The 23,744-nt window shown below is 48.9% G+C and overlaps 2 protein-coding genes and 1 long non-coding RNA gene across 10 annotated transcripts; all 3 read right to left on the minus strand.

Annotated features, from left to right (window-relative positions):
• Positions 1-4,353: 4,353 nt before the first annotated feature.
• LOC136954466 (sodium-dependent phosphate transport protein 2A-like) lies at positions 4,354-9,917 on the minus strand. The gene is made up of 12 exons (XM_067248099.1): positions 9,857-9,917; positions 9,535-9,690; positions 9,123-9,269; positions 8,792-8,935; positions 8,457-8,568; positions 7,796-7,991; positions 7,388-7,481; positions 7,055-7,198; positions 6,522-6,689; positions 5,964-6,080; positions 5,621-5,745; positions 4,354-4,956 (listed from the first exon to the last, which is right to left on the minus strand). Exons 1-12 carry the CDS (start codon positions 9,915-9,917, stop codon positions 4,354-4,356), a joined length of 2,067 nt encoding a protein of 688 aa, XP_067104200.1.
• Positions 9,918-12,248: 2,331 nt separating this feature from the next.
• LOC136954407 (uncharacterized) lies at positions 12,249-15,153 on the minus strand. The gene is made up of 6 exons (XR_010878106.1): positions 14,995-15,153; positions 13,744-13,816; positions 12,884-13,067; positions 12,729-12,806; positions 12,505-12,564; positions 12,249-12,415 (listed from the first exon to the last, which is right to left on the minus strand). It is a non-coding gene; the product is annotated as an uncharacterized lncRNA (long non-coding RNA).
• A 1,155-nt stretch (positions 15,154-16,308) lies between these two features.
• On the minus strand, positions 16,309-22,620 carry LOC136954106 (regulator of G-protein signaling 14-like). 8 transcript variants are annotated; one of them, XM_067247649.1, is made up of 15 exons: positions 22,427-22,620; positions 20,878-20,899; positions 20,589-20,740; positions 20,388-20,480; positions 20,119-20,262; positions 19,799-19,981; positions 19,504-19,582; positions 19,245-19,348; positions 18,957-19,166; positions 18,775-18,851; positions 18,173-18,299; positions 18,015-18,096; positions 17,526-17,584; positions 17,293-17,386; positions 16,309-17,099 (listed from the first exon to the last, which is right to left on the minus strand). In XM_067247649.1, exons 1-15 carry the CDS (start codon positions 22,547-22,549, stop codon positions 16,897-16,899), a joined length of 1,752 nt encoding a protein of 583 aa, XP_067103750.1. In that variant the 5' UTR covers positions 22,550-22,620; the 3' UTR covers positions 16,309-16,896. The 8 variants fall into 8 exon arrangements, with proteins under 8 accessions (XP_067103750.1, XP_067103748.1, XP_067103747.1 ...); XM_067247647.1 differs by having other exon boundaries at positions 19,245-19,351; XM_067247646.1 differs by having other exon boundaries at positions 19,504-19,585.
• Between the last annotated feature and the right edge of the window lie 1,124 nt (positions 22,621-23,744).

A 23,744-nucleotide genomic window follows, 5' to 3' on the forward strand; every position in this document is an offset into this window, starting at 1 on the left:
AAGCCTTTGTCTGACTTGGCAGATGTGCTGAGTGAAACTATTTTTCTGATAAAGGTTTTTAGAATCCATCATCTCTCATCATCCTTCCTGCAGATACAGTCCTCCTCGTCTCTGATGAAGAAAACGTTGAATATCTTTCTGTGCTTTCTGCTCTTTGTCAGCAAACTCGAAAATGTCTTCAGTCCACACACACACACACACACTCATGCATACACACACAAGCACATACACACAAGTATAAACGAATGGATGGATTAAACTCAATTCTTTTCAAACATACATTCTTGTCCAGTGAAATGTATTGGTATTGTGTTAACTGCAACTGTACTGGAAGGAAAGTGTTTTCACCCAAACGACCATTAGAGGTTGTCAGCCGTTGTGTTGTCTCCAAAGAGAGAGAGAGATGGATGGACTGTCAGGCGAACAGTCCCAGGTGACCAGATGAGATCAGTACACTCACTGAAACATTGTCTTTCGGTAAACCCTAATGGAAGCAAAATTGATGTACAAATAATGTTTTCACCTGAGCAAATAACAACCCTCTCTTTCAATACAACTGTTGTTTTTGGAAGGAAATACAACTTTCCTCTCAGGAACGATTTCAACTTCAAAACTTAAAATAACAGTGTGCATGTGTTTGTGTGTGCGTGTGTGCGTGTTAACATGCTACATGCAACACTCACTGGACCTCTCCCTACTCCTCATCAGTTCTACTGTCTGGTTGCCATGGGAAACGAGTGGGAGGTAAACAGGAAGTAAAATGTTCTCAGGGATGTGTGTGTAGTGGGGGGGGGGGGAATCGGCAGGGGGTTGGGGGGGTTGGGGGGAGCGGACAGAGGAGGATGGAAAGAGGAAAAAAGCTGCAATGTTAGAAGAGCGTTCAGAGCTCTGGAGTCTATTCATCTTGTACTTGGGGGGATGTACATGTGGTTCTCCCTGGATCATCTGTTGTCATTACAGTCATGTGGGGCTGGGTTTCACTGTGTGAGCCCTGGCCTGTGGGGGGCCTCATCCATCTGACCTTAGACAGCAGCTTTCACATGTGTACTGGTCCATTGTAATGATGGATCACATGCACATACTGTTCCTAACGTCCACCTCTCTCCCAACACACACACACACACACAGAGAATATACACCGCCCCTAAACACACACACTCACAAACACAATATACACCGCCCCTAAACACACACACTCACAAACACAATATACACCGCCCCTAAACACACACACTCACAAACACAATATACACCGCCCCTAAACACACACACTCACAAACACAATATACACCGCCCCTAAACACATATGCTCACAAACACAATATACACTGCCCCTAAACACATATGCTCACAAACACAATATACACCGCCCCTAAACACATATGCTCACAAACACAATATACACCGCCCCTAAACACATATGCTCTCAAACAGAATATACTTGGCTACCCCACCACACACACACACACACAGAACATACATCCCCCAACAAACATGCACCTAAATAGGCACAAAACCAAACATACAAAACCACACGGAAATCAAACATTACTCAAAGGAGTGACTTGATGGGAAACAAGGCAGAGAAGAGGGATGCCAACACAGGAATCATGACTAAGTCCCAGAAACCCTCAGTTGTCCCAGATGTCCTCACTACTCCACTGAAACTACCCAAGTTAAATTATTTTTTCTAAATGACATTTAAAACCTGCTGATTGGAGTAGCTTGTTTTTTTCACGTCAAAAATTAATTTGTTCTTGAATGAGGCTCAACATCCCCAGAGACTACAGCTCCATCCTGTGGCAGTAATGGATTCAGCAGGCCATGAGGAGAGCCCACCAGAGGGATCTTTCAGCGTTTCTACCTATCTTTCTGTCTCTCTATCCGTCTCTCCTGCCTCGTTACTAGTCTCTCCGGTCTCTCCACCTGTCTTTCATCTCTCGAAACGTGTCTCTACAGTAACCGTCTCTCTCTCTCTCTCTCTCTCTCTCTCTCTCTCTCTCTCTCTGTCTGTCTGTCTCTACACCTGCATCTCTACCCGTCTTTCCACTTTTCTCTCTCCATGACTGTTCCCATGCTCTCTGTCTGCTGTGGGAGGGAGGGACACAATCAGATGGTGAAAAGACTGGATGATACAACACCTCCATTATTCAACATGAATACAAGGAAAAGTTCAAAGTGCAAGCGCATTTATTTCTCTTTTTGATGAAATTTCTCACTCAGTCCCAGGAGACAGATGGATCAGGACTGAACACAGGAGAGAGAGAGAGAGAGAGAGAGAGAGAGAGAGAGAGAGAGAGAGAGAGAGAGAGAGAGAGAGAGAGAGAGAGAGAGAAGGTGACAGAGAGGTAGTGAGTAAGAGAGAAAAAGAGAAAGAGGGAGAATTACAGCAGCACAGAACCACTATCCACTCTCAACCTGGTAGTAATTATGGAGGGAGAACACATTTGGGGGCTATTTGTGTGTTTATGTGCGTGTGTGTGTGTATGGATGGTGTCTGCGCTAGTTTGTTTGAGTCTCAGGGAGAAAGGTCGTGATAAAGAGACCACTTATCTCTATTCCTGATCCAGGGCACAAACAAACACGCTACCCTGCTTCCTATTCAGTAATTTGACGGATCATTTTCTATGTGTTTGTGGGAGAGGGAGAGAAAGAGAGAGAGAGAGAGAAAGAGAGAGAGAGAGAGAGAAAGGGAGAGAGAGAGAGGGCGACAGAAAGATAATGTGCGTGTGTATTAGAAAGAGAAAAAGAGGGAGAGCGAGGAAAACTTTTTAAAAAGTTGTGTGTGTTTGTTTATTGAGACAGGAAAGCAGAGGTCAGACCTGGTTTACTAAGACACACTGGTCCGTGACTCACTGTCACGACAGCAGACAGTCAGAGCCAGATGAGACAGTGAGGAGGTTCTGGGACACTGAGGTACAGACTAATGATAGTGAGCAGGGCCTCTGACCGAGGGGTGACCCTGGGACACTGAGGGGGGCCTGGGACACTGAGGGGGGCCTGGGACACTGATGGGGGCCTGGGACTCTGAGGGGGGCCTGGGACACTGAGGGGGGCCTGGGACACTGAGGGGTGACCCTGGGACACTGAGGGGTGACCCTGGGACACTGAGGGGGGCCTGGGACACTGAGGGGGCCTGGGACTCTGAGGGGTGACCCTGGGACTCTGAGGGGGGCCTGGGACACTGAGGGGGGCCTCTGACGGAGGGGTGACCATGGGACACTGAGGGGGGCCTCTGACGGAGGGGTGACCATGGGACACTGAGGGGGGCCTCTGACGGAGGGGTGACCATGGGACTCTGAGGGGGGCCTGGGAGTTGTAGGCACTTTGGTTCTTTGGTTGAATCGCTGGGACATGGGCACTCAGGTCCTTAAAATCCCACTGCAGGAACATCTCAGAACCTTGAACATCTGAAAAGGTTTCCATGACACCATGAGCTAATCCTGTGCTGGAGTGTGCTAGCATCCTGCGATGTCACTGTTAGACTGTGCTTGTCTCTCACTTTACAAAGCACCCAATATCGTGATGGAGCTTTTACATTTTATGTTTCTTATGGTGACAAATGTATTCCGTTCACGTGGACTTGAAAGCTTTGGATGGTATGCTTTCAAAACCATGTGTTATGAATATTGTCTTTTCAGCAATATTTTGCCTCAGGGTAATTTCTTAACTAAAACAGTATTTGTTTGTACCTTGAGCTTTGATTGTGCCTAACTTGACTGAGTGCTTCGTAAGCTCATGGTGACGGAGAGTGCTGTGGCAGCAGAAAGTTGAACAGTTCAGAGGGTTTGTGAAATGAGTGACTGAGGAATGTGAGCTAACCCCAGCAGGGATGCCGTGGGGGGGGGGGCACGGCTCAGGGAACACGGACGCCGCGTGTGTGAAAGGGTCCACCACGTGCCCACTGATGTGTGTGTGAGCAGGAGAAATACCAGTACAATTCCCAGCCGTGCCAAATGACGTTGTGTCCTTGGGCAAGGCACTTCACCCTACTTGCTTCGGGGGGAATGTCCCTGTACTTACTGTAAGTCGCTCTGGATAAGAGCGTCTGCTAAATGACTAAATGTAAATGTAGAATGACCCTCTCTATAGTGGCAGGGTTGTCAACCATGAAAGTAGATCAAGGGTATTTTAAGATTTGATCACATTTTCAAATAATATAAAAAAAATAATAATAATCTGTATTTGAAACCAAATACAGATTGGTAAAAAAAAATTGTATCTTAAGATCCCATTTGCAAATAATATATATATTTTTTTCAAAAACTTTGGACGATATTTTTTTTGGGGGTAAACAAATTGGCCAGCACCCCAACCCCCTGTAGAGGAGCCCTCTCCAGCCCCTTTGCCCCCCTACAGGGGAGTGCTGTTGCACCTCTCCAGCCCCCTCAGTCTGAAAACTGGAGCTCCCGTGGGCGTCTCATCCAGGTAGGCCAGAGCTGGGTTGTCAAAGGCCAGCTCCGCCTTCCTCTGTGCTGACGCTGTCTTGGGGTTGTCAGGGGTCGTCGTGGTGACAACGGTCACCACCGCCTGTTGGTCCCCATCTCCGACCTCCGTTGCCAGGGTGGGCTTGCAGCAGACGGTTGCCTTGGTGATGAGGCGGTCGAGGGGCTTGAGGGAGTGCATGCAGCGGGGCAGGAAGTCCCAGGTCTGCAGGCGCGCAGGGAGGATCCCAGGGCTGTGAGCCTGCATCACGTTCACCATGGCGATGAAGACGGTCACACCCAGGAAGGGGCCGCCCACACCGACCATCACCTGCCAGCCGGCCAGCGAGAGGCCCAGGACCAGCGAGGGCAACAGCAGGAAGCAGACCAGCAGGTACAGCACAGCGAACCAGCGGTACTTGGCGGTGCGCTCACCCAGGGTGCGAGCCATCCTGATGGGGAAGCGCAGGGCAGGAACCGGGTACCACAGCAGGATGCTCAGGATGTTGAAGATGAAGTGACACAAGGCAATCTGGGAGCACACATAGCAACAATCTATACTACCCCAATGACACATGTCATATTACCTGTCTGAAACCAGTCTGTACCTGTGTGACACTAGTCTGTACCTGTATAGCACCAGTCTGTACCTGTATAGCACCAGTCTGTACTTGTATGACACCAGTCTGTACCTGTATGACACCAGTCTGTACCTGTATGACACCAGTCTGTACCTGTATAGCACCAGTCTGTACCTGTATGACACCAGTCTGTACCTGTATAGCACCAGTCTGTACCTGTATGACACCATACTGTACCTGTATGACACCAGTCTGTACCTGTATGACACCAGTCTGTACCTGTATGACACCAGTCTGTACCTGTATAGCACCAGTCTGTACCTGTATGACACCAGTCTGTACCTGTATGACACCAGTCTGTACCTGTATAGCACCAGTCTGTACCTGTATGACACCAGTCTGTACCTGTATGACACCAGTCTGTACCTGTATGACACCAGTCTGTACCTGTATAGCACCAGTCTGTACCTGTATAGCACCAGTCTGTACCTGTATGACACCAGTCTGTACCTGTATAGCACCAGTCTGTACCTGTATGACACCAGTCTGTACCTGTATGACACCAGTCTGTACCTGTATAGCACCAGTCTGTACCTGTATAGCACCAGTCTGTACCTGTATAGCTGCAGCAAGCTTGTCTCCGGGGCTGGCCAAGGCAGCCAGCAGGGCTGTGGTGGTGGTGCCGATGTTGGAGCCCAAAGTCAGCGGGTACGCCCTCTCCAGACTGATCACACCCACACCTAACAACGTCAACAAACTACTCAAAAGATTCATGTTGCTGTTTTTCACAAACCAGCATACACAAACATCCTGTGTAATACTGATAAAAGGTCTACTGGGACTCGTTCCTCTTGAAACTTGAAGGAAATGGTTCTATAAATATTCATCATCATCTGCGCTAGTATTTTGGGAAGTGAAAGCATCCCATCTCTGGGGTGTTGTGGAGGAGGATGCTCACCTATGAGTGGTGTGAGGGCGGAGGTGAAGACAGAGCTGCTCTGGACCAGGAAAGTTACCCCTGCACCCACAAACATGGCCAGGTACCCTGCCAGCCAGCCACATGGAGACGGGAGGTCTGCCAGGAAGAACAGGAGTGCAAGTGTTAGTCTGCCTTCCTGCTTGTCTGCCTGCTTGTCTGCCTGCCTGCTTGTCTGTCTGCCTGCTTGTCTGCTTGTCTGTCTGCTTGTCTGCTTGCTTGTCTGCTTGTCTGTCTGCTTGTCTGTCTGTCTGCCTGCTCGTCTGCCTGCTTGTCTGTCTGTCTGCCTGCTTGTCTGCCTGCTTGTCTGCCTGCTTGTCTGTCTGTCTGCCTGCTTGTCTGTCTGTCTGCCTGCTTGTCTGTCTGCCTGCTTGTCTGTCTGCCTGCTTGTCTGTCTGCTAGTCTGTCTGTCTGTCTGTCTGTCTGTCTGTCTGTCTGTCTGTCTGTCTGCTTGTCTGTCTGCCTGCTTGTCTTTCCGTTTGTGTCAGCTCCATGATAACGGCCCTAGGCTCCAGCACAGTTCTCTCCCCTGACACCCACCTGTGTTGATGACCTTCTGGATGACCTTGGCCACTTGACCTTGGAGGAGGGAGTTGAGCAGCTTGACCAGGAGCACCAAACAGGAGCAGAGCACGGCCAGGGAGCCTGCCAGGAGAATCAGCCCCACAGACAGGTCTGACAGCTGGGTGTCCGCAAACAGGTGCCTGCCTATGGAGAACCAGGACCAGGATCCTCAGTTATAAGTTGAAAGTTGACATTCATGACAGAATCCAGCCAGCCATAAAACCCCCACACATTGTGTTGTTCTGGCTGATTCTTATTGACAATGTCGCCGTTCTATGCTTGCTCAGTGCTCTCTGGTGCCTTGTTGCACAGGAGGATTCATCGGAAGTGTCTCTTATCCAGAGCGACTTACAGTAAGTACAGGGACATTCCCCCCAAGGCAAGTAGGGTGAAGTGCCTTGCCCAAGGACACAACGTCATATTTCACAGCCGGGAATCGAACCGGTAACCTTCAGATTACGAGCCCGACTCCCTAACCGCTCAGCCACCTGATTTACGGTTACACTCACATCTCTGGACGTTGACCTCAGTGGTGACATTCTGAGGGATCCAGATTTGGTCACCATCCTGCCAACAGGGGTAGATGGAGCTACAGTTGGCCACACCGCTAACACTTGTGTTCACCAAGGACTGAGAGCGAGGTAAGGAAGAGGGGGAGGAGGGCGGGAGGGAGAGGAGAGGAGAGAAGTCAGAATGGAGATCAGAGCAGAGAAAGAAGAGTAAGACTAAGATCACACACATATCTGTTGATGGTTTGATTGCTGAGTCAAACTGACAGATTGGAGTGGATGTGGGTGTGTGTGTGTGTGTATGTGTGTGTGTCTCAGAGCTGGGCAGTACCATCACTAGGTCAGAGTGACACCACTTTTTCACCAGGCTGTGGTTCCTCATCCCCTCGTCTCCCATGGCGATACCCAGGATCACACGCTTGTCCAGCTGAGTGAGGAGACAAGCTAGGTGACTATTACTCTTCAATTACTTTATTTATCACTTACAGTAGTTATTAACTTATTACTTAGCAGAGGACATGGATGACTACCTTGGTGACTGTACATTACCACAGTTCAGTAACTCCAGTATTATTTGACCATGTGTTGATTACCATAGACATGGAAATAGGTTTGACTTTGGCGGAGTGGATATATCTGGGAGAAGCACTCCCTGCCTCTAAAAATGAGCCAGCAACACACACACAAATATGAGGCAGGGAGCAAATGCCCCAAAAATCCCCTTGACGGACCGTAACACACCTGAATGAGGAGCTTGGTGATTGGTTCTGTGAGCACCTTCAGCAGCTCAGGCGCGTCCTCGCCGGTCTGGAGGCGGAGCCTGCTGACCAGGTTGAGAGCCAGCCAGCCAATCAGACCGGTGAAGGCCTCCAGAGGCAGCAGTACCAGCACGGACAGCCAATTGAAGCAGTCGTGCACTGTGGCTCCAGCGAACGCTCTGCAGGTTAATTGGCTCCTTAGTTACCATCACATGACCTGAATACTTCCTACTACTCACACCTTAGTTACCATCACATGACCTAAACACTTCCTACTACTCAAACATTTACATTTAAATTTAGATTTAGTCATTTAGCAGACGCTCTTATCAAGAGCGAATTACAGTAAGTACAGGGACTTTCTCCCCGAGGCAAGTAGGGTGAAGTGCCTTGCCCAAGGACACAACGTCATTTTGCACAGCCGGGAATCGAAACAGCAACCTTCGTATTACTAGCCCAGTTCCCTAACCGCTCAGCCACCTGACTCCCCAGACCTTAGTTACCATCACATGACCTAAACACTTCCTACTCCTCACAGACGAAGGCTTACAGGAGGAGCTGAGGTTAGTAGAGAAACAGATAGATAGAGCAGACAGATAGAGCTTTTTTGTGACGTTTGGCCGCTGGACTCTGAGGGGTATTACCGTTTAAACTGGCTCCTCTCCCCTGCCTGCATCATGGCCACGATGGTGTTGGTGACTGACGTCCCGATGTTGGAGCCCATGATTATGGGAACAGCAGACTGCACCTTCAGTACTGGGGATTAGGACAAGCACACAAACACACACATACACACGTATATAGAAAACACCCCCCGCCGCACACACACACAAAACACAAAGCAATTAATTACAATCGCCCAGAATTCCCTCGACCATCCAAATCCAAGGTAGCATACTTATGCAGGTTGCTGCAGTGTGTGTGTATGCGTGTGTTTGCATCAGAAAGCAGGCCCGTCAGACTGGCTGCTCCCACTTACGTCCAGAGGAGACCATGCTGACGATGATGGAGGTGGAGGTGGAGGAACTCTGGACCAGCACGGTGACCAGAATGCCCACCACCAGCCCTGCTACTGGGTTAGACAGCACTGCGCTGTCCTGGAAGATGTCCCCTGCCACCTTACCTACACACACACACATGCATTCACAGATATATATATATATATGTATATATATACAAATGTACACACAGAGATCCGTACACACATTCTCACACATGCACACGTTCACTGTAAATGTTGTACCCAGTCAGACCCAAACAGGCTGACTCATGCCTCCAACCAGCAGAGGGGCTGTCAGAGGATATCTTACCCCCCACCAGCTGGAAGGCTGAGCTGAGGGTGTCCAGCGAACACACGAAGAGGAAGAGGAGGAGGAGGGCCGCAGGGATCTTGGACCAGGTGAGGAAGGTTTTTCTGATGCCGCCAGGGGTTTCCATGGAGCCCAGAGAGGAGCTAGCTGTGCCCCCGACGACCACAGATCAAAGAGTACACACACACACACACACACACAACATCACACTATTACTAGTGAGTGAAGGGAAGACAAACTTGTTTTGAGGGAAATACCCAACCATGGTATGCTGTGTACTCCCATCATTACAGCTTTGAGAGTTACTATAAGAGAGCTATGTACAAAATCCCTCATGGAAATCAAATGCCCACCAATCCGATTCATTCTGGAGACGAACCTAACACTGGGGTCCCAGTTTCTGCTTAGTTACCGTTCTCCTGGGGATCCTGGGGGTCCAGGGGGGTCTGTGTGTCGAGGCCCCCCCAGCTGGTGGTGAGGTCCAGGGTGGAACCTATCCCAGACTCCCTGTCCTCCTCTCTCAGCAGCTTGGGCAAGGAGGCGGGGCCTGGTGTTACAGCCCCTCCCCCTGTAAACACAGGTTAGATGTTTTAACCAGAACAGGTTAGGACCGGGAGTGGTCTTAATACGGGTCAAAGCAAAGACAGGTTAGTACTGATCTTGGACTAGGTGTGTTCTATGGTTAATGCTCTTTTGTTAAGACTTCCTCTCCTGTCTTTGGATAGGTTAGTTACCATTGTAGTTGGCAATTTGTCCACCTCTGGACACCATGATTGTGATTGGTCGAGATGACATCCTGACTTCCTGTAAATATACTGTGGGTATAAGAGAGATGGTCAGGAGGACAAATAATCGATTTTATTTCTCTCACAGTTAGTGGATCACACACACACACATCTTCTCTTCCCTTTCTGAATGTTTTAGAACATTCCTTGAATAATGGGCTGTCAAGTAAACAGGATTTCTTTTTTTTTTTTTTTTTTTTACACACATAACCATGGTAACAGAGAACTGTTGCTATATCTATCTAGATAATCTTCCACTCAGACCTTTGGCCGGATTGTAGCTGCGTTCCCCGGCCAGTGTTCTGACCACGATCAACAATTTCCACTGAAGAAAAGACATTCAACACAGTGTGAATGGGTTGCTGTCCTTGGAAATGTTTGAGTGTAAACACTTTCTCCAGTGGAGACATTGATACACAACGCACAACCGTGGAAACATGTTCAGCCCTGCTCTCTAACCCTGGACCTGAGACTACAAACCAGCTTGTGTCCTCCTCCTCCTACAGCTCCACCACTCTCACTGTCTCCCTCACACTGAAGCCAAGCTCATCTCACAAGGATCTCTCTCCTCTGAGTAAGAACTCTTTTGATGTTTGAGAATAATGCTGAGAGAGAGAGAGAAGGGGGGGAGAGAGGGCAGAGAGAGAGAGAGAGAGAGAGAGAGAGGACAGAGAGAGAGAGAGAGAGAGAGAGAGGGCAGAGAGAGAGAGGGGGCAGAAAGAGGGCAGAGAGAGAGAGGGCAGAGAGAGAGAAGGCAGAGGGCAGAGAGAGAGAGGGCAGAGTGAGAGAGAGAGAAGGCAGAGAGAGGGCAGAGTGAGAGAGAGAGAAGGCAGAGGGCAGAGTGAGACAGAGAGAGGGCAGAGAGAGGGCAGTGAGAGAGAGAGGGCAGAGTGAGAGAGAGAGAAGGCAGAGAGAGGGCAGAGTGAGACAGAGAGAGGGCAGAGAGAGAGAGAGAGAGAGAGAGAGAGAGAGAGAGAGAGAGAGAGAGAGAGAGAGAGAGAGAGAGAGAGAGAGAGAGATGGGATAAAACGAGATGGCTGGAGGAAAGGGAACAAGAAAGAGAAAATGACAGTTTAGATAGAATCTTCTAATGGAGGTGAGCTGAGTAATTATTCATACGCGTGTCGCTCAGCCTTCCAACTGCATGCGACGCCGTTCAGTGTTTCACACAGCTACATCCAGAGAGGGGCATGATTAACGAGCATGCCTATGTGTTATCTTTCAGATTGATGCATGAAAGGATGTCTCACACCCATCAGGAAATGATGAAGGCTTTCTGGAAGAACCTGGTGTTGTGAAAGCTATTAACATAATGTAGACCATTCTCCAAGGTTAGGCTGTGTGTCCATACCTTAACACGTCCATCTCAACCAATGTTATCTTTATACAAAACATCAAGAGCTAGGATTTCTCTTCATGGTAAAGTTCGGCCTGATTGAGAATGTTCATGTAGAGACTTAATATTCTCCTTACCTTGGTCTGATGAAGAGGACCCTGGGATGAGTGTGGATCCTGGGCCACGCTATATATCAGCCACACATCACCACACTGATTAACTAATCCCATCATTGGTGATCTCATTGTTAATAAATGACAACATTAATATTTTATCACTGGTTCACTGTATTTAGGTCACTTCTGAGTTCATTTAGTCCGAAATTAACTCACCTGTCTGAACAGATTTATACTATTTAATGTGAGTTGTATTTGATTATTTGGCATATTTGTGGCAGAACAGGGGACACCTGACACCTAGTGGTGAAATGGTGTGGTCAACAGGCCAACGCTGTTTAATAAAGGACATGTACGCTGCACACAGTAGTTGCTTTTAACACAACAGGCCCACACAGTCTCTCAGTGGAGACCCTGTGTGGTGTCTCCTGGGTAAAGGTCACCAGATTACAGGGCTGTTCTGGAGTTAATCATTACGGCTTTCGTGTTGTTGAACACTGGGGTCAGCTGTGCTCTCTCACCCATGTCACAAAGCCTTCAATCTTCCGGGATGATGGCTGCCTGCAGACATTTACATTTACATTTAGTCATTTAGCAGACGCTCTTATCCAGAGCGACTTACAGTAAGTACAGGGACATTCTCCCCGAGGCAAGTAGGGTGAAGTGCCTTGCCCAAGGACACAACGTCATCTGGCACGGCCAAAATTGAACTGGCAACCTTCTGATTACAAGCCCGCTTCCCTAACCGCTCAGCCACCTGACTCCCATGCAGACTTAGGGAAGGTTAAAGTGTTTGGGTGTGTGTGAGTGAGTGAGTGAGTGAGTGAGTGAGTGAGGGAGGGAGGGAGGTGAGCAAGTGAAGCTGAAAAATGGAGAAGACGACAATGCTCCACTTAACAGCAGTGCTTTATTCTAAGTACACGTTCAGTCATGTGCAGAATACTGTGTGTGTGTGTGATGAGCAGGTGGAGAGTTGTGATCATCCACCAGGGGGCGTCAGCATCACTTCAGTTCTTCGGTGGAGGACGAAGGCATGTCAGGACCTTCAGGACTCTCCTAGAAGACGCACAGTTTGTGGACTTGCTTATCAGTTCAACGTCTTATTAATGTGACACCTAGCAAAGCAGATGATTCTGTTCACATACCTTAACCTTCTCTAGGTCTGTTCTTCCAGGCAGATTCAGGGACTTCTGTGAGGAGATGACCTGTGAGGTCAGAGGGAGAGGTGAGGGTTAGAAGGGAGAAAATGAATTTGGGGTTCAGAATGAGGTGTCGGAACATGCGGATAAGAGATACAAGGAGAACAGAAGTCCATGCAGGCAGGAGGGGCAGGGAGGCAGGGAGGCCTAGGAGAGGTATGGAAGCTCACCTTCTTGGTCTGCTGAAATTCTTCTGTGGATTTAGATCTGCTCTTCATCTGCTTCTGGAGGGAGGGACTGGAGGGGCACTGGGGGACACAAATACCTGATTAGTCCAAAGAGTCTTTTATTTAAAAAATTTAGACCAATGATTTCCGCTGCTTACCTGGTTCACGTTTTGCTCCATAACTCCAGGCTTTTAGCAGGCCCAGCAGGGTGACAGCAGTAGCAGTGCAGTGTAGTAGCAGGAGTGTAGCAGTTTATGATTAGTATGGTAGTAATATAGAAACAGTATAGTAAGTCGTGTCAGTATAGTAGTGTAGGACCTGAGGTAGTCAGCTGCTGCTAGTCTGTAGAGAGAAGGAAACATCCTTTACTACATCACAGATCCTTATACCACGGCTTATCCTACCTATACACCAATACTAGCCCTATCACCAAGGCTAGTCCTAACCCCAGGACTAGCCCCATCACCAAGGCTAGTCCTAACCCCAGGTCTAGCCCTATCACCAAGGCTAGTCCTAACCCCAGGGCTAACCCTATCACCAAGGCTAGTCCTAACCCCAGGACTAGCCCTATCACCAAGGCTAGTCCTAACCCCAGGGCTAACCCTATCACCAAGGCTAGTCCTAACCCCAGGACTAGCCCTATCACCAAGGCTAGTCCTAACCCCAGGACTAGCCCTATCACCAAGGCTAGTCCTAACCCCAGGACTAGCCCTATCACCAAGGCTAGTCCTAACCCCAGGACTAGCCCTATCACCAAGGCTAGTCCTAACCCCAGGGCTAACCCTATCACCAAGGCTAGTCCTAACCCCAGGACTAGCCCTATCACCAAGGCTAGTCCTAACCCCAGGACTAGCCCTATCACCAAGGCTAGTCCTAACCCCAGGGTAAGCCTTATTCTACAGTCTCTCTGTGATGCTCCTGATTCCAAACCCTGACTTGGCCATAAATGATGTAACCCCTATCAAATACTATCAAAATCATCTCACACACCGTCTCACACATTCACTAACGCACTTACAAACAAAGTTGAGATCAGTAGTCAGATCACATTTGCAGCGGTGTCTCAAAATCGCCACTAGAACACAGAGTTCCTGGGGAGAGAGGGAGAATAATTCAGTCTGGACTGCCCATGTGGAGGGAAGAGGGATGGAGGGATGAGGATGTGTACAGGGCGTGTTTCCTTGGAGGGCATGTCCGCTTTCTGTTGATGGCTTCACATGATAGCTTCACATGATGGAACCAAAGCCAGACAAGGTGACACACACACACGCGCCCAACTCTTGAATAGCAACTACTCTCCTCCCTCTCCTTTTCATCCTGAACGTGTCTCAACAGCCAGAGTTCCCAGCATCCTTAACCCTTGTGCTGCCTTCAGGTCACATGACCAAAAGGTTCACAACGAACCATCGTTGTGTTTACCCAATTTTACCCAATACAAAAACAATAAATAGCATTTTCTTTTAACCTTCGCAATGTGGGGGGTCTGAGACAGCCCGACGGTTAAAAGAAAATTCCTCACTTTGTTTTTGTATGCAGTAAAGTTGTCGCAATACAACGGTGGGTCACAATGACTGATTGGTCAGAATGACCCGAAGATAACACAAGGGTTAAGAGTAGTATAGTAGTTAGGTTACCACCAAGCAATGTGTTATAGAACTAGCCGTCTAATATAGGGTCATCAGCGCAATTAACTTCCTGACATCCAGTGGAACGTGAAGGGAGAGGAACAGCAACAGCAGTAGGAAAAGCTGTAAGTTTGCGTGTGGAGTGAGAGAGATAGAAATGGAACAGGAAATAAGGGGTAAGCAGCCATCACACATCTGAGACAGGGGAAGCCACAGCGATGAGTGGTCTAACTGTCCTACCACAGTTCAGACAAATTACTCAACACACACACACACACACACACAGACTGTGGTCTGAGGGCAGAACGACGTCTGGACCTTGACCTAGCATCTGGGAGAAGAGCATTTATATTTTAAACACCACAGAGCTGCAGGCAAGGAGACAGACAGACAGGTATCGAGGCAGAGAGAGACAGGCAGAGAGAGACAGGTAGAGAGACATAGACAACGAGACATCCAGGCAGAGAGAGAGAGGGCGTGTCCCTCATCCCACTCCCGGAGTGGAACACATGGACTTAGCATTCTAAACTGGCTGACTGAGCCAGCGGACCTTAGAGGTCAATTTTCATATTACACTGATAAGTAAGGAGTTCAAGTGACAAAGCAACCCAACCCCACACACACACACACACACACACCCTTACCTTTCCACCTATCTGGCTCTGTGCTGCTGCTGCTATGGTCTCCTTAAAGCAGACAGGCAGGGGTCTGTGAGCCACACAGAGCACAGCCCCGCTTCCCAAGCCAGGACAGAGGAGAGAGCAACGAATTGGGAGGGAGAGGATGAGAGAGAGGACGAGAGAGAGGACGAGAGAGAGAGCACGAGAGAGAGAACGAGAGAGAGAACGAGAGAGAGAACGAGAGAGAGAGAGAGAGAGAGAGAGAGAGAGAGAGAGAGAGAGAGAGAGAGAGGACGATAGAGAGAACGAGAGAGGACGATAGAGAGAACGAGAGAGAGGACGAGAGAGAGAACGAGAGAGAGAACGAGAGAGAGAGAGAGAGAGGACGATAGAGAGAACGAGAGAGAGGACGATAGAGAGAACGAGAGAGAGAACGAGAGAGAGAGTGTGCACGTGGGCGGGGGAGGTGTTCAGGGACACGTCACATTGATCTCTTGCACAAAAATGACAGCAGATTTCAAATCCTGGAAGAAATAGACATACTCATCTCCTTTCCCCTCTCCCTTCTCTCGCTCCTCTCGTCAGAGGAAACGTGCGCGAGACAAAGCCCTCTTTATTCCAGCACTGAGGTGTTTCAGCATGCAACAGAACACGCCCTGCTGTGCCTGACGATTCCTAGCTCCACTGACACGCACACCCCAGGCGTGCCATCTCTAACCAAACATAGCTTTGTTATTGTGTGTGTGTGTGGCAGATAAGGGAATGAAAGCAGACAGATGTCACCGTTTGGGTGTGTTTCCTAAATCTGATAGTCTGCCTGGGTACACACACCTGATTCTACCACATCCCTCTCTCAATCACACAGTCTCTCCCTCTCACATACATACAAGTCCTGTGTCTCTTACACACACACGTAGCCCTCTCTCCATACGTAATAGTCCCATGTCTTGATTATTCCAGATTTTCTCCTTTCTCAGACAAACATCAATAGGGGAACATCATTCAGCAACAAGTCGGAAGCTTAACTCCAATTGGCTGGTAACCTCTGACAGAGGACCAATCAAAGCCATGCAAATGATAATAATCACACATCATCCCACTTTGATGTCAGAAGCTCTTTTCTCCAGCACAGACATGAAGGAAGGCCAGGCTTTATCAGATCACCGTCCTTTCATAACCTTCCTCACTCATGGTCACACACCCCAATCTGACCAATAAGAATGTGAGCTCACTTCCCTGGCCGATGAGTCTAACTGGAAGCTGACTTGGTCCAGTCTACACACACATCCAACATCAGACAAGCATCCTCACAACAAAGCAGTCCAGTGAGACGTGGGAAACCGTTGGTTCCTAACGTGCTTTAATACTGTGCAGTATCATGCTGGTGTGGCAACACACTCCACTGAACCCTGACAGTGACAACAGGAAGGGGAGGGACTAACTAGGATTGACTGTCTGTCAAAAGTGCTCACACAGCAAAGAAATGTGTGCAAATTCATACAAGAGATAAACCCCCCCAAAAGTACCAAAATAATTCAAATACGTAGAGAAAGTACTTTACATAAAATATAATATTTTGTCAAACAAATTAGTTAATATATAAAATAATTGCATAAAAAGGCCATTCTGAGTTCAGGGGCCAACACTCGGCACAGGCACTTCGAAAGACTAAAGATCTAGACATCTGAGACATTTCAAATACTTTAAACAACAAATCAAAACTTTCCTGACCAGCTCCTTGTAGCTCTGGTCCCAGTGCAGTCGTTCTCTTAAACAAGTACGAGTCAGCCATCCTGGCATTCAAATAGTCCGGCTGAAGACATCTATTGTAGTTCTATAATCTCTGTACATCTTACAGCAGATGGTGCACACACACACATATCTCCCTCTGCTTATTTCCCTTAGAGTGGGCCTTGGAGAGTCTGTTCACTGTGTTTCTGCCATGGCCTCGCTGGCTCCCCTAGTGGTGGTGGTGTGACTGCAGGACTCCCCTTCCTCTCCTCCCGGCCCAGATGCCTCTGCCGGGGGCAGCTGCAGGAACGAGGGCAGCTTCAAGTGCTCCTTGGTCAGCAGACCTCTCTGGTCGTCCACACGGCAGCACTGGGCCTTGGACAGCATGTCTATCAGCCCTGGAGACGAGGAACACCAGGACAACAGCTCTGTTAGTCCTCATCCTGCAGGCTACATGTTGACTTGTGTCTAAAAGCGGAAAGCTTACAGATACAGCAGGTTGGAGATGGCTAGAAGCTGTTTGCGTTACTTAAACAGCAGGATAGAAGTTGCCTCGTCATGCAAACTAGACTGGAAGCTGCAGAGCCCTACCCTGCATATCGTGGTTCTTACTGGGCTCGGGCTGGGCCGTGGTCCTGCCTGCCTTCTGGGCCCAGTGGGCTTGGGGTGCTGTTGCAGCTCGGCCCTGTGGGGGAGAACACACAGCAACGTTAGGTTCCTCTACAGGGGCGGGGCTCACCTGAGCCTGGTGGTTGTGTGTGGTAGTGTTACGTGATGATGGGTGCTGCACTCCCTGTGTGTGTGTGTGATGAGCAGGTACTCACCCGGGCGGGACTCACTTGTGTGCCTGCAGAACCGCTACTGCTGCTAGGAAAGTCCTTACCTGCAAACACCACAATACTAAACCCTCAGCACCAAACACCACAATACTAAACCCTCAGCACCAAACACCACACTACTAAACCCTCAGCACCAAACACCACAATACTAAACCCTCAGCACCAAACACCACAATACTAAACCCTCAGCACAGTCCCTGCTTCTCTCTCTCCCCCAGGGCGAAAGCTGGCTGAGCTGATGCGTAGTGAAGGTCCTAGTACAGCAGAGTGGGGGGTGGACTAAGCTGTGCACCAGGATGGGGAGAGGAAGACAGGAGGGGGAGGGGGCACAGCTCGAAACCATGGGGACAGAACGTGTAAAGACGGGGTGGTGAGAGAAGGATGTCCTAAATAGAAGAGAGCACAGACACAGCGAGAGACAGAAAAACATAGAGAAACCATACAGCCCCTGATTGGACAGTATGCATCACTCACCTTGGACCTTGCTCAGACACAGCTTCTTATTGGCCAGTCTGAACACACTGGTACTCATGCTCAGGGGCTTTTCACTCTCACTCTGAAACAGGTTGGAAACATCATCATCATCATCATCATCATCATCACTCTGACACACACTCACAGCCAGAGCTCACCATGGTGACCATGACGTCCTGGTGCTTGAGCTGGTGTTTCTGGAGGACATAGGAGATGGCCTCCTGAAGGGTCTTACTGGACTTCACCACGATGCCCACTGTCTTACCCGTGAACTGCACCTCCAGCCTGGAACACACACACACACACACACACACACACACACACACACACACACACACACACACACACACACACACACGCACACACACAGCTATCAGAAAGAGGCTGCTTGTTGAGAGAGAGACAGGGAGAGGCTGCGTGTTGAGAGAGAGACAGGGAGAGGCTGCTTGTTGAGAGCGAGACAGGGAGAGGCTGCGTGTTGAGAGAGAGACAGGGAGAGGCTGCTTGTTGAGAGAGAGACAGGGAGAGGCTGCTTGTTGAGAGCGAGACGGGGAGAGGCTGCTTGTTGAGAGAGAGACAGGGAGAGGCTGCTTGTTGAGAGAGAGACGGGGAGAGGCTGCTTGTTGAGAGAGAGACAGGGAGAGGCTGCTTGTTGAGAGAGAGACAGGGAGAGGCTGCTTGTTGAGAGCGAGACAGGGAGAGGCTGCTTGTTGAGAGAGAGACGGGGAGAAGTTGACAGTGAGGAACTACCCCAACTCACGCAATGGTGACCCGGAGTTCCAAGGTGACCTGCTGGTCCCTCAGTACAGAGGAGTCCTGGTCCAGAGAGAGGGGCTGCTAGAGTGGACACACACACACATCAGAACCTCCCTAAGGTGCATCATATCCTTGAAAGGGCCATGTGATGAGAGGAAGAGGAAAGGGGAGGGGTTAGAGGCTGACCCGATCCTTGTCATGGAGGTAGATGACGATGTCTTTGAGGGGGAAGCCTCTCTTCTCACAGAGGCTGGCCAGCATGTCCCTGAGGGGGAGGCCGGGGCGCGTGGAGGCCAGGGAGGCGCTGCCGTCAGGCAGGTACACACAGCAGTACCCCCCCTCCACCCGACACTCCCCACCACACTGGTCTGGAGACACAGGACTGGTTCCCCCATTCTGGGAGGGAGGGAGGGAGGAGTTAAATGGCTGAAAAGGAGGATGATGTCAAGCGTGTGTCTGAGGATGGCCACCTGCCTCTGTCTGTCTGCTGAGAGAACCCAGCTCCACACTGCTGCAGGACTTCACCGACATCTGAGAGTCCTTCCTGCTCACAGACTTCATTAGTGGATAGGACACCTCTACTGAGACAGAGAGAGAGAGAGTGTGTAAAAGAGAAAGAAAAGAGGATGAATACATGATTGATACGCGTGTCCTTCTGACTCAAATCATGGTTGCCATAGAATAGACATCCTCCAGTCAGTGTGACGTGGTGTTTTGAGTGACAGGACTCCACCTCCCCACGATCCTCTCTTCTCGTGCCGTTTGTCCCGGGAGGGTCTCCCTCCTACACTGGCAGAGGAAGTCTTCTTCTTCTGCTGGACACAAAGGACACATCCTTAGAGGGTAGTGTTACACAGGGCATAGGACACATCCTTAGAGGGTAGTGTTACACAGGGCATAGGACACATCCTTAGAGGGTAGTGTTACACAGGGCATAGGACACATCCTTAGAGGGTAGTGTTACACAGGGCATGTCCCCCACCCCGTCCCTCAGGTCTTCGGTCCCTCCCTCCCGCTCTCCGTCTCACCGATTTCTTGTTGTCGTCAAGGTGGGGGCTGCCCGAGGTCATGTTCTCCCAGGACCCGGAGCAGGCGGACTCGGAGGGGATGCTGGGTAGCGGGCGGCCCTCCACGCTGGCCAGAGAGCAGCTCTGGTAGAGAGCAGAGCGGACGAACCTCCGGTAGCTGTCCATCTTCATCAGCTTGAAGATCTGGCAGGGAGGGAACGAGGTTCGGGGTTAAGGCCAGACCTGCTCCATGTGTGAGTCAGGGTTCAGGGGTAGCCCAGCGGTTTGAGACATAGCCCTGCTCTGGGTGTTCAGGTCAGGGGTCAGGGTTAGGGTCAGACCTGGTCCTGGGCCTTGTTGAACATGTCTGGTGTGGGATGCAGCAGGTCTTTCTCCTGGGTCTTGGCTGTGTCGTCTATGTTGACAGAGTAGGGGGCGCTGTCACACAGGTAGGCCTGGTAGATGGAGAGAGCCTCCTCCTTCAGCTGCGCTCTCACACACACACAGATTTAGTGTCAGATACTTTGGGACACTAAATACTTGACCTAGTTTACCATTGTGGAACAACATCAGTGCATAAGGAGGGAAAGTCAGAGGACTTCCTGTGTACCTGCCCCTGCAGATTGGCTGAAATGTTCTGGAATCTACGGCATGCCTCCCAGAACAGGATGTTCTCAGCGCTGACCTCTGACCTTAGGAAGGCCTGAAACACACACACATTACATATGCAGCGTCTGACTAGTGTAGTTGTGTGTGTGTGTGTGTGTGTGTGTGTGTGTGTGTGTGTGTGTGTGTGTGTGTGTGAGCTCACCGTGAAGTACTGCACCCCAGTAGGGTCTTCCAGGAGCTTCTCAAAGCACACGGCCCAGCTGAGGACACTGTTGGCTGGGCCAGCCTCCCCTCCTGCCTGCCCAGGGAGGCTGGTACAGCTGCCTGCACTGCTCCGCGCACACACGTTCAGCTCTGAGAGACACACACACTCTCTCTCTCTTAATCAAGCTCCTGTCATTGGTGCCAAGAATAGCTCATGCTCAGTTCTGAGGAAAAACTTCAATCAAGTATTTTGTATTCTCTCTCTCACACACACACACACACCTTACCTCCATCAGACACCGCCTGGCTCTGCATGGAGAGAGAAGATAGAGAATTGTTTGTCTGATGGCCAAGAATATGACATGTCACACACTGTTCATATGCTGCTCAAACATGGCTATTTGACTTGCAAACACACACACAGGAAGTGAAACATGTGAAAAGCAGCTGCATGTTTTTGTTTGGCTCCGATGGCTCATCAATTTGGGTTCAACAAGGATCACAATGACTCTTATCGAGAGACTTGTCGCTCTTGTTGGTTAGTTGTAAATGATTTAAAATTCTTGTACTCGATGTGAAATATTTTACTGTTGATTGCTTTTCTACAAGTACACTCTTGCACTTTTTGAGGTTCATGTTGTTTAATTGTAACTTGTTTAACTGCATGCTCTTATGGTTCTTCCCTTTGTCACTTATTTGTTCTTTTCACAATGTATGCTTCATGTTTTGGCTACCCACAATGTTTGGGGCCATCTCGTTGTTACGATCAGAGACCTATGCACTTTTGTAAAGCTCTCTCTTGGAAGTCGCTTTGGATAAAAGCGTCTGCTGAATGAATAAATGTAACTCAAACGACTTCTCACACGCACAGGAAATGGGTGCGTTCACACGGCAGTTCTCATTCATCTTTCAGAACTCCTCATCCTTCTAGAACCTCAGAGAAACGGCACACTCACAGATTCCCAACACCCTTCACACAGAACCTCTGTGTCTGGCAGTCTCCTCATTACGAGGATGGATTTCTCAACACACAAGGCATAGTTCCCTTTACAAACATCTTGCACTACAAGCAACATAACTCATGACATGTAACATGAGTCATCAGGTAGACACAAACACCCAAAGAGTTTGTCCAAACTTGACCTCATTTGACACCCAGCAACACAGACACATAACAGTCCACTAGCTCCATGCCTGCACACATGGGTCAGAGGTTTTCATGGCACCAACAACCCTCCAGTTGCATAGCAACTAACCAGACAAGCTGATCTTTGTCATCAACATCTTGCCTTCCCTTAACTTTGACCTGTGGAGCTCCTTGACATGTCAGGGGATTACAGTTAAGGCCTGGCGCTCACTGTACCACACACAAACACACACACACGGAGAATGATGAAGACCACTCACCATATGAGCGGCTGGAACCCCCAGAGTTTTAATCTTATTCGCCATGGAATAAGGGAATCTTAGTCTGTCTGGGTCTGCAGTGATGCTCCCCCTTACACACACTGAAGAGCTACGCCTAGCAGAGACACTGCACTATGTACAACTTCCTGTCACTTCCTCTCTCAAAGGGAAGTCTTGCCATGGCAACAGACCACAAAAAGGGAAGTGTGGTTCCTGTGATCACACTACTCTTGAGAAATGTTCTGATCATGACGGTGACCCTGCCTAACGCGTACAGGCGCACAGAGCACAGTAATATAGGGTCGTATTTAACCATACTGTTTCCACCCATACTGCTATGGGCCTACCGCGTAGATTACAGACTTTCCCAGCATTGGTGTTACACTTCATAGATCGATATTGTACTTAAACATATTCCAAAGCACATACCTTGTGCTGAGTGAACGTTAAAGCAGGGTTGGTAGGCTTCTGAGCTTTCCCATATTTGTAGTGGTGCGCGCTGCTTTTGGCTAACCGGGACAAGCTTCTGCACAACCCGCGGAAAGCCACCATCCTAGACTGGTTGAAACAGGGCTACAAGAACCGTCTGTTCGTCAGATATTTTACGTCAACAGTTTTACAGATTAACTATGACTAAGCCTTATAACACGACAAGGTGAAACTTTGTGTTGGACGTGTATATGTTTGAATGTTTTTGGCGGCAGTTGTAAGTTTTCAGGGGATATGGTGCGAGCTCAAACGAGTCACACCTGTGGCTCTTGATCGGGAACAGGTGTGTTTTGATTCAGCTCGTGGACAGGTGTGGTCCCCCCCTTCTTGGTGTAAGGATGGAGTTAATGTTACTTTTGTATAGGACAGTAAGGGAATTGGTTTACATGATGAGGTCCTCATGACAGTATTAGTCGGACAATAGTTGATTTACATTACAAAATAAATACGAATTTAAAAAAAGTAGATTTAGGCTACATAAAGATTTAAACGTTCGTTGACATTTTCTCCAAGCTTTTGTCGTGCTGAAGGTAATACGCGAATCTAGAAAACCTCAGAACTGTGGTTAGTTTGTTTACATCTTAACTGCGGCGTGGATACTTTTTTACTGGGTTAATGTACCTTCACCCTCCGAATCAAGTGCAGTCACCGAGAGAAAAACACGTTTTACATGTTTTTGTCTGATCTATAGCATGCTCTAGTGGCCATAAGCGGACCACAAGTTGATCCAGGTCTAATTAGTGAGTCAGACCAATGTTGTGTAGGCTAAAGATATCCAGCAATATACTCTGTAACTGGTCAGTGTGTTAGCCTTTGACTGCAGTGTTACTGGGTAAACAGATGACAGTATCATTTACAACTGGCGAGGCAGCAGTGAATGTGTGAGGGCCGTGTCTAAGGTCATTGTTTAACGTTCAAAAACCAGTAATATAATAATAATAAAGTTTTGTTGTTTTGTGATGCATTTACTCAACTTGCCCTATAATTCCATACATCTTAAGAACTTATGAACTTGATAGAGAATGTCATAGAAAGTCCTCGATCTCACAGTCACTCATTTTGCATGGGACCTATTACTCAGGCAAATGCCTCCGATAACAGGTACATTTACGTCAACAGTGCAGTTGCTGGATGCGCATGTGTGTGTGTGTGTGTGTGTGTGTGTGTGTATGAAATTGTTTGTGTGGTTGTTGTGAGGTATTTGCGTGGATATCATGGTTTCAATCAGCTTTCGGGACAAAGATGAGTCTGTAGTTCA

Source organism: Osmerus mordax, chromosome 12 (genome assembly GCF_038355195.1).
Source record: "Osmerus mordax isolate fOsmMor3 chromosome 12, fOsmMor3.pri, whole genome shotgun sequence".
Lineage (NCBI taxonomy): Eukaryota > Metazoa > Chordata > Actinopteri > Osmeriformes > Osmeridae > Osmerus > Osmerus mordax.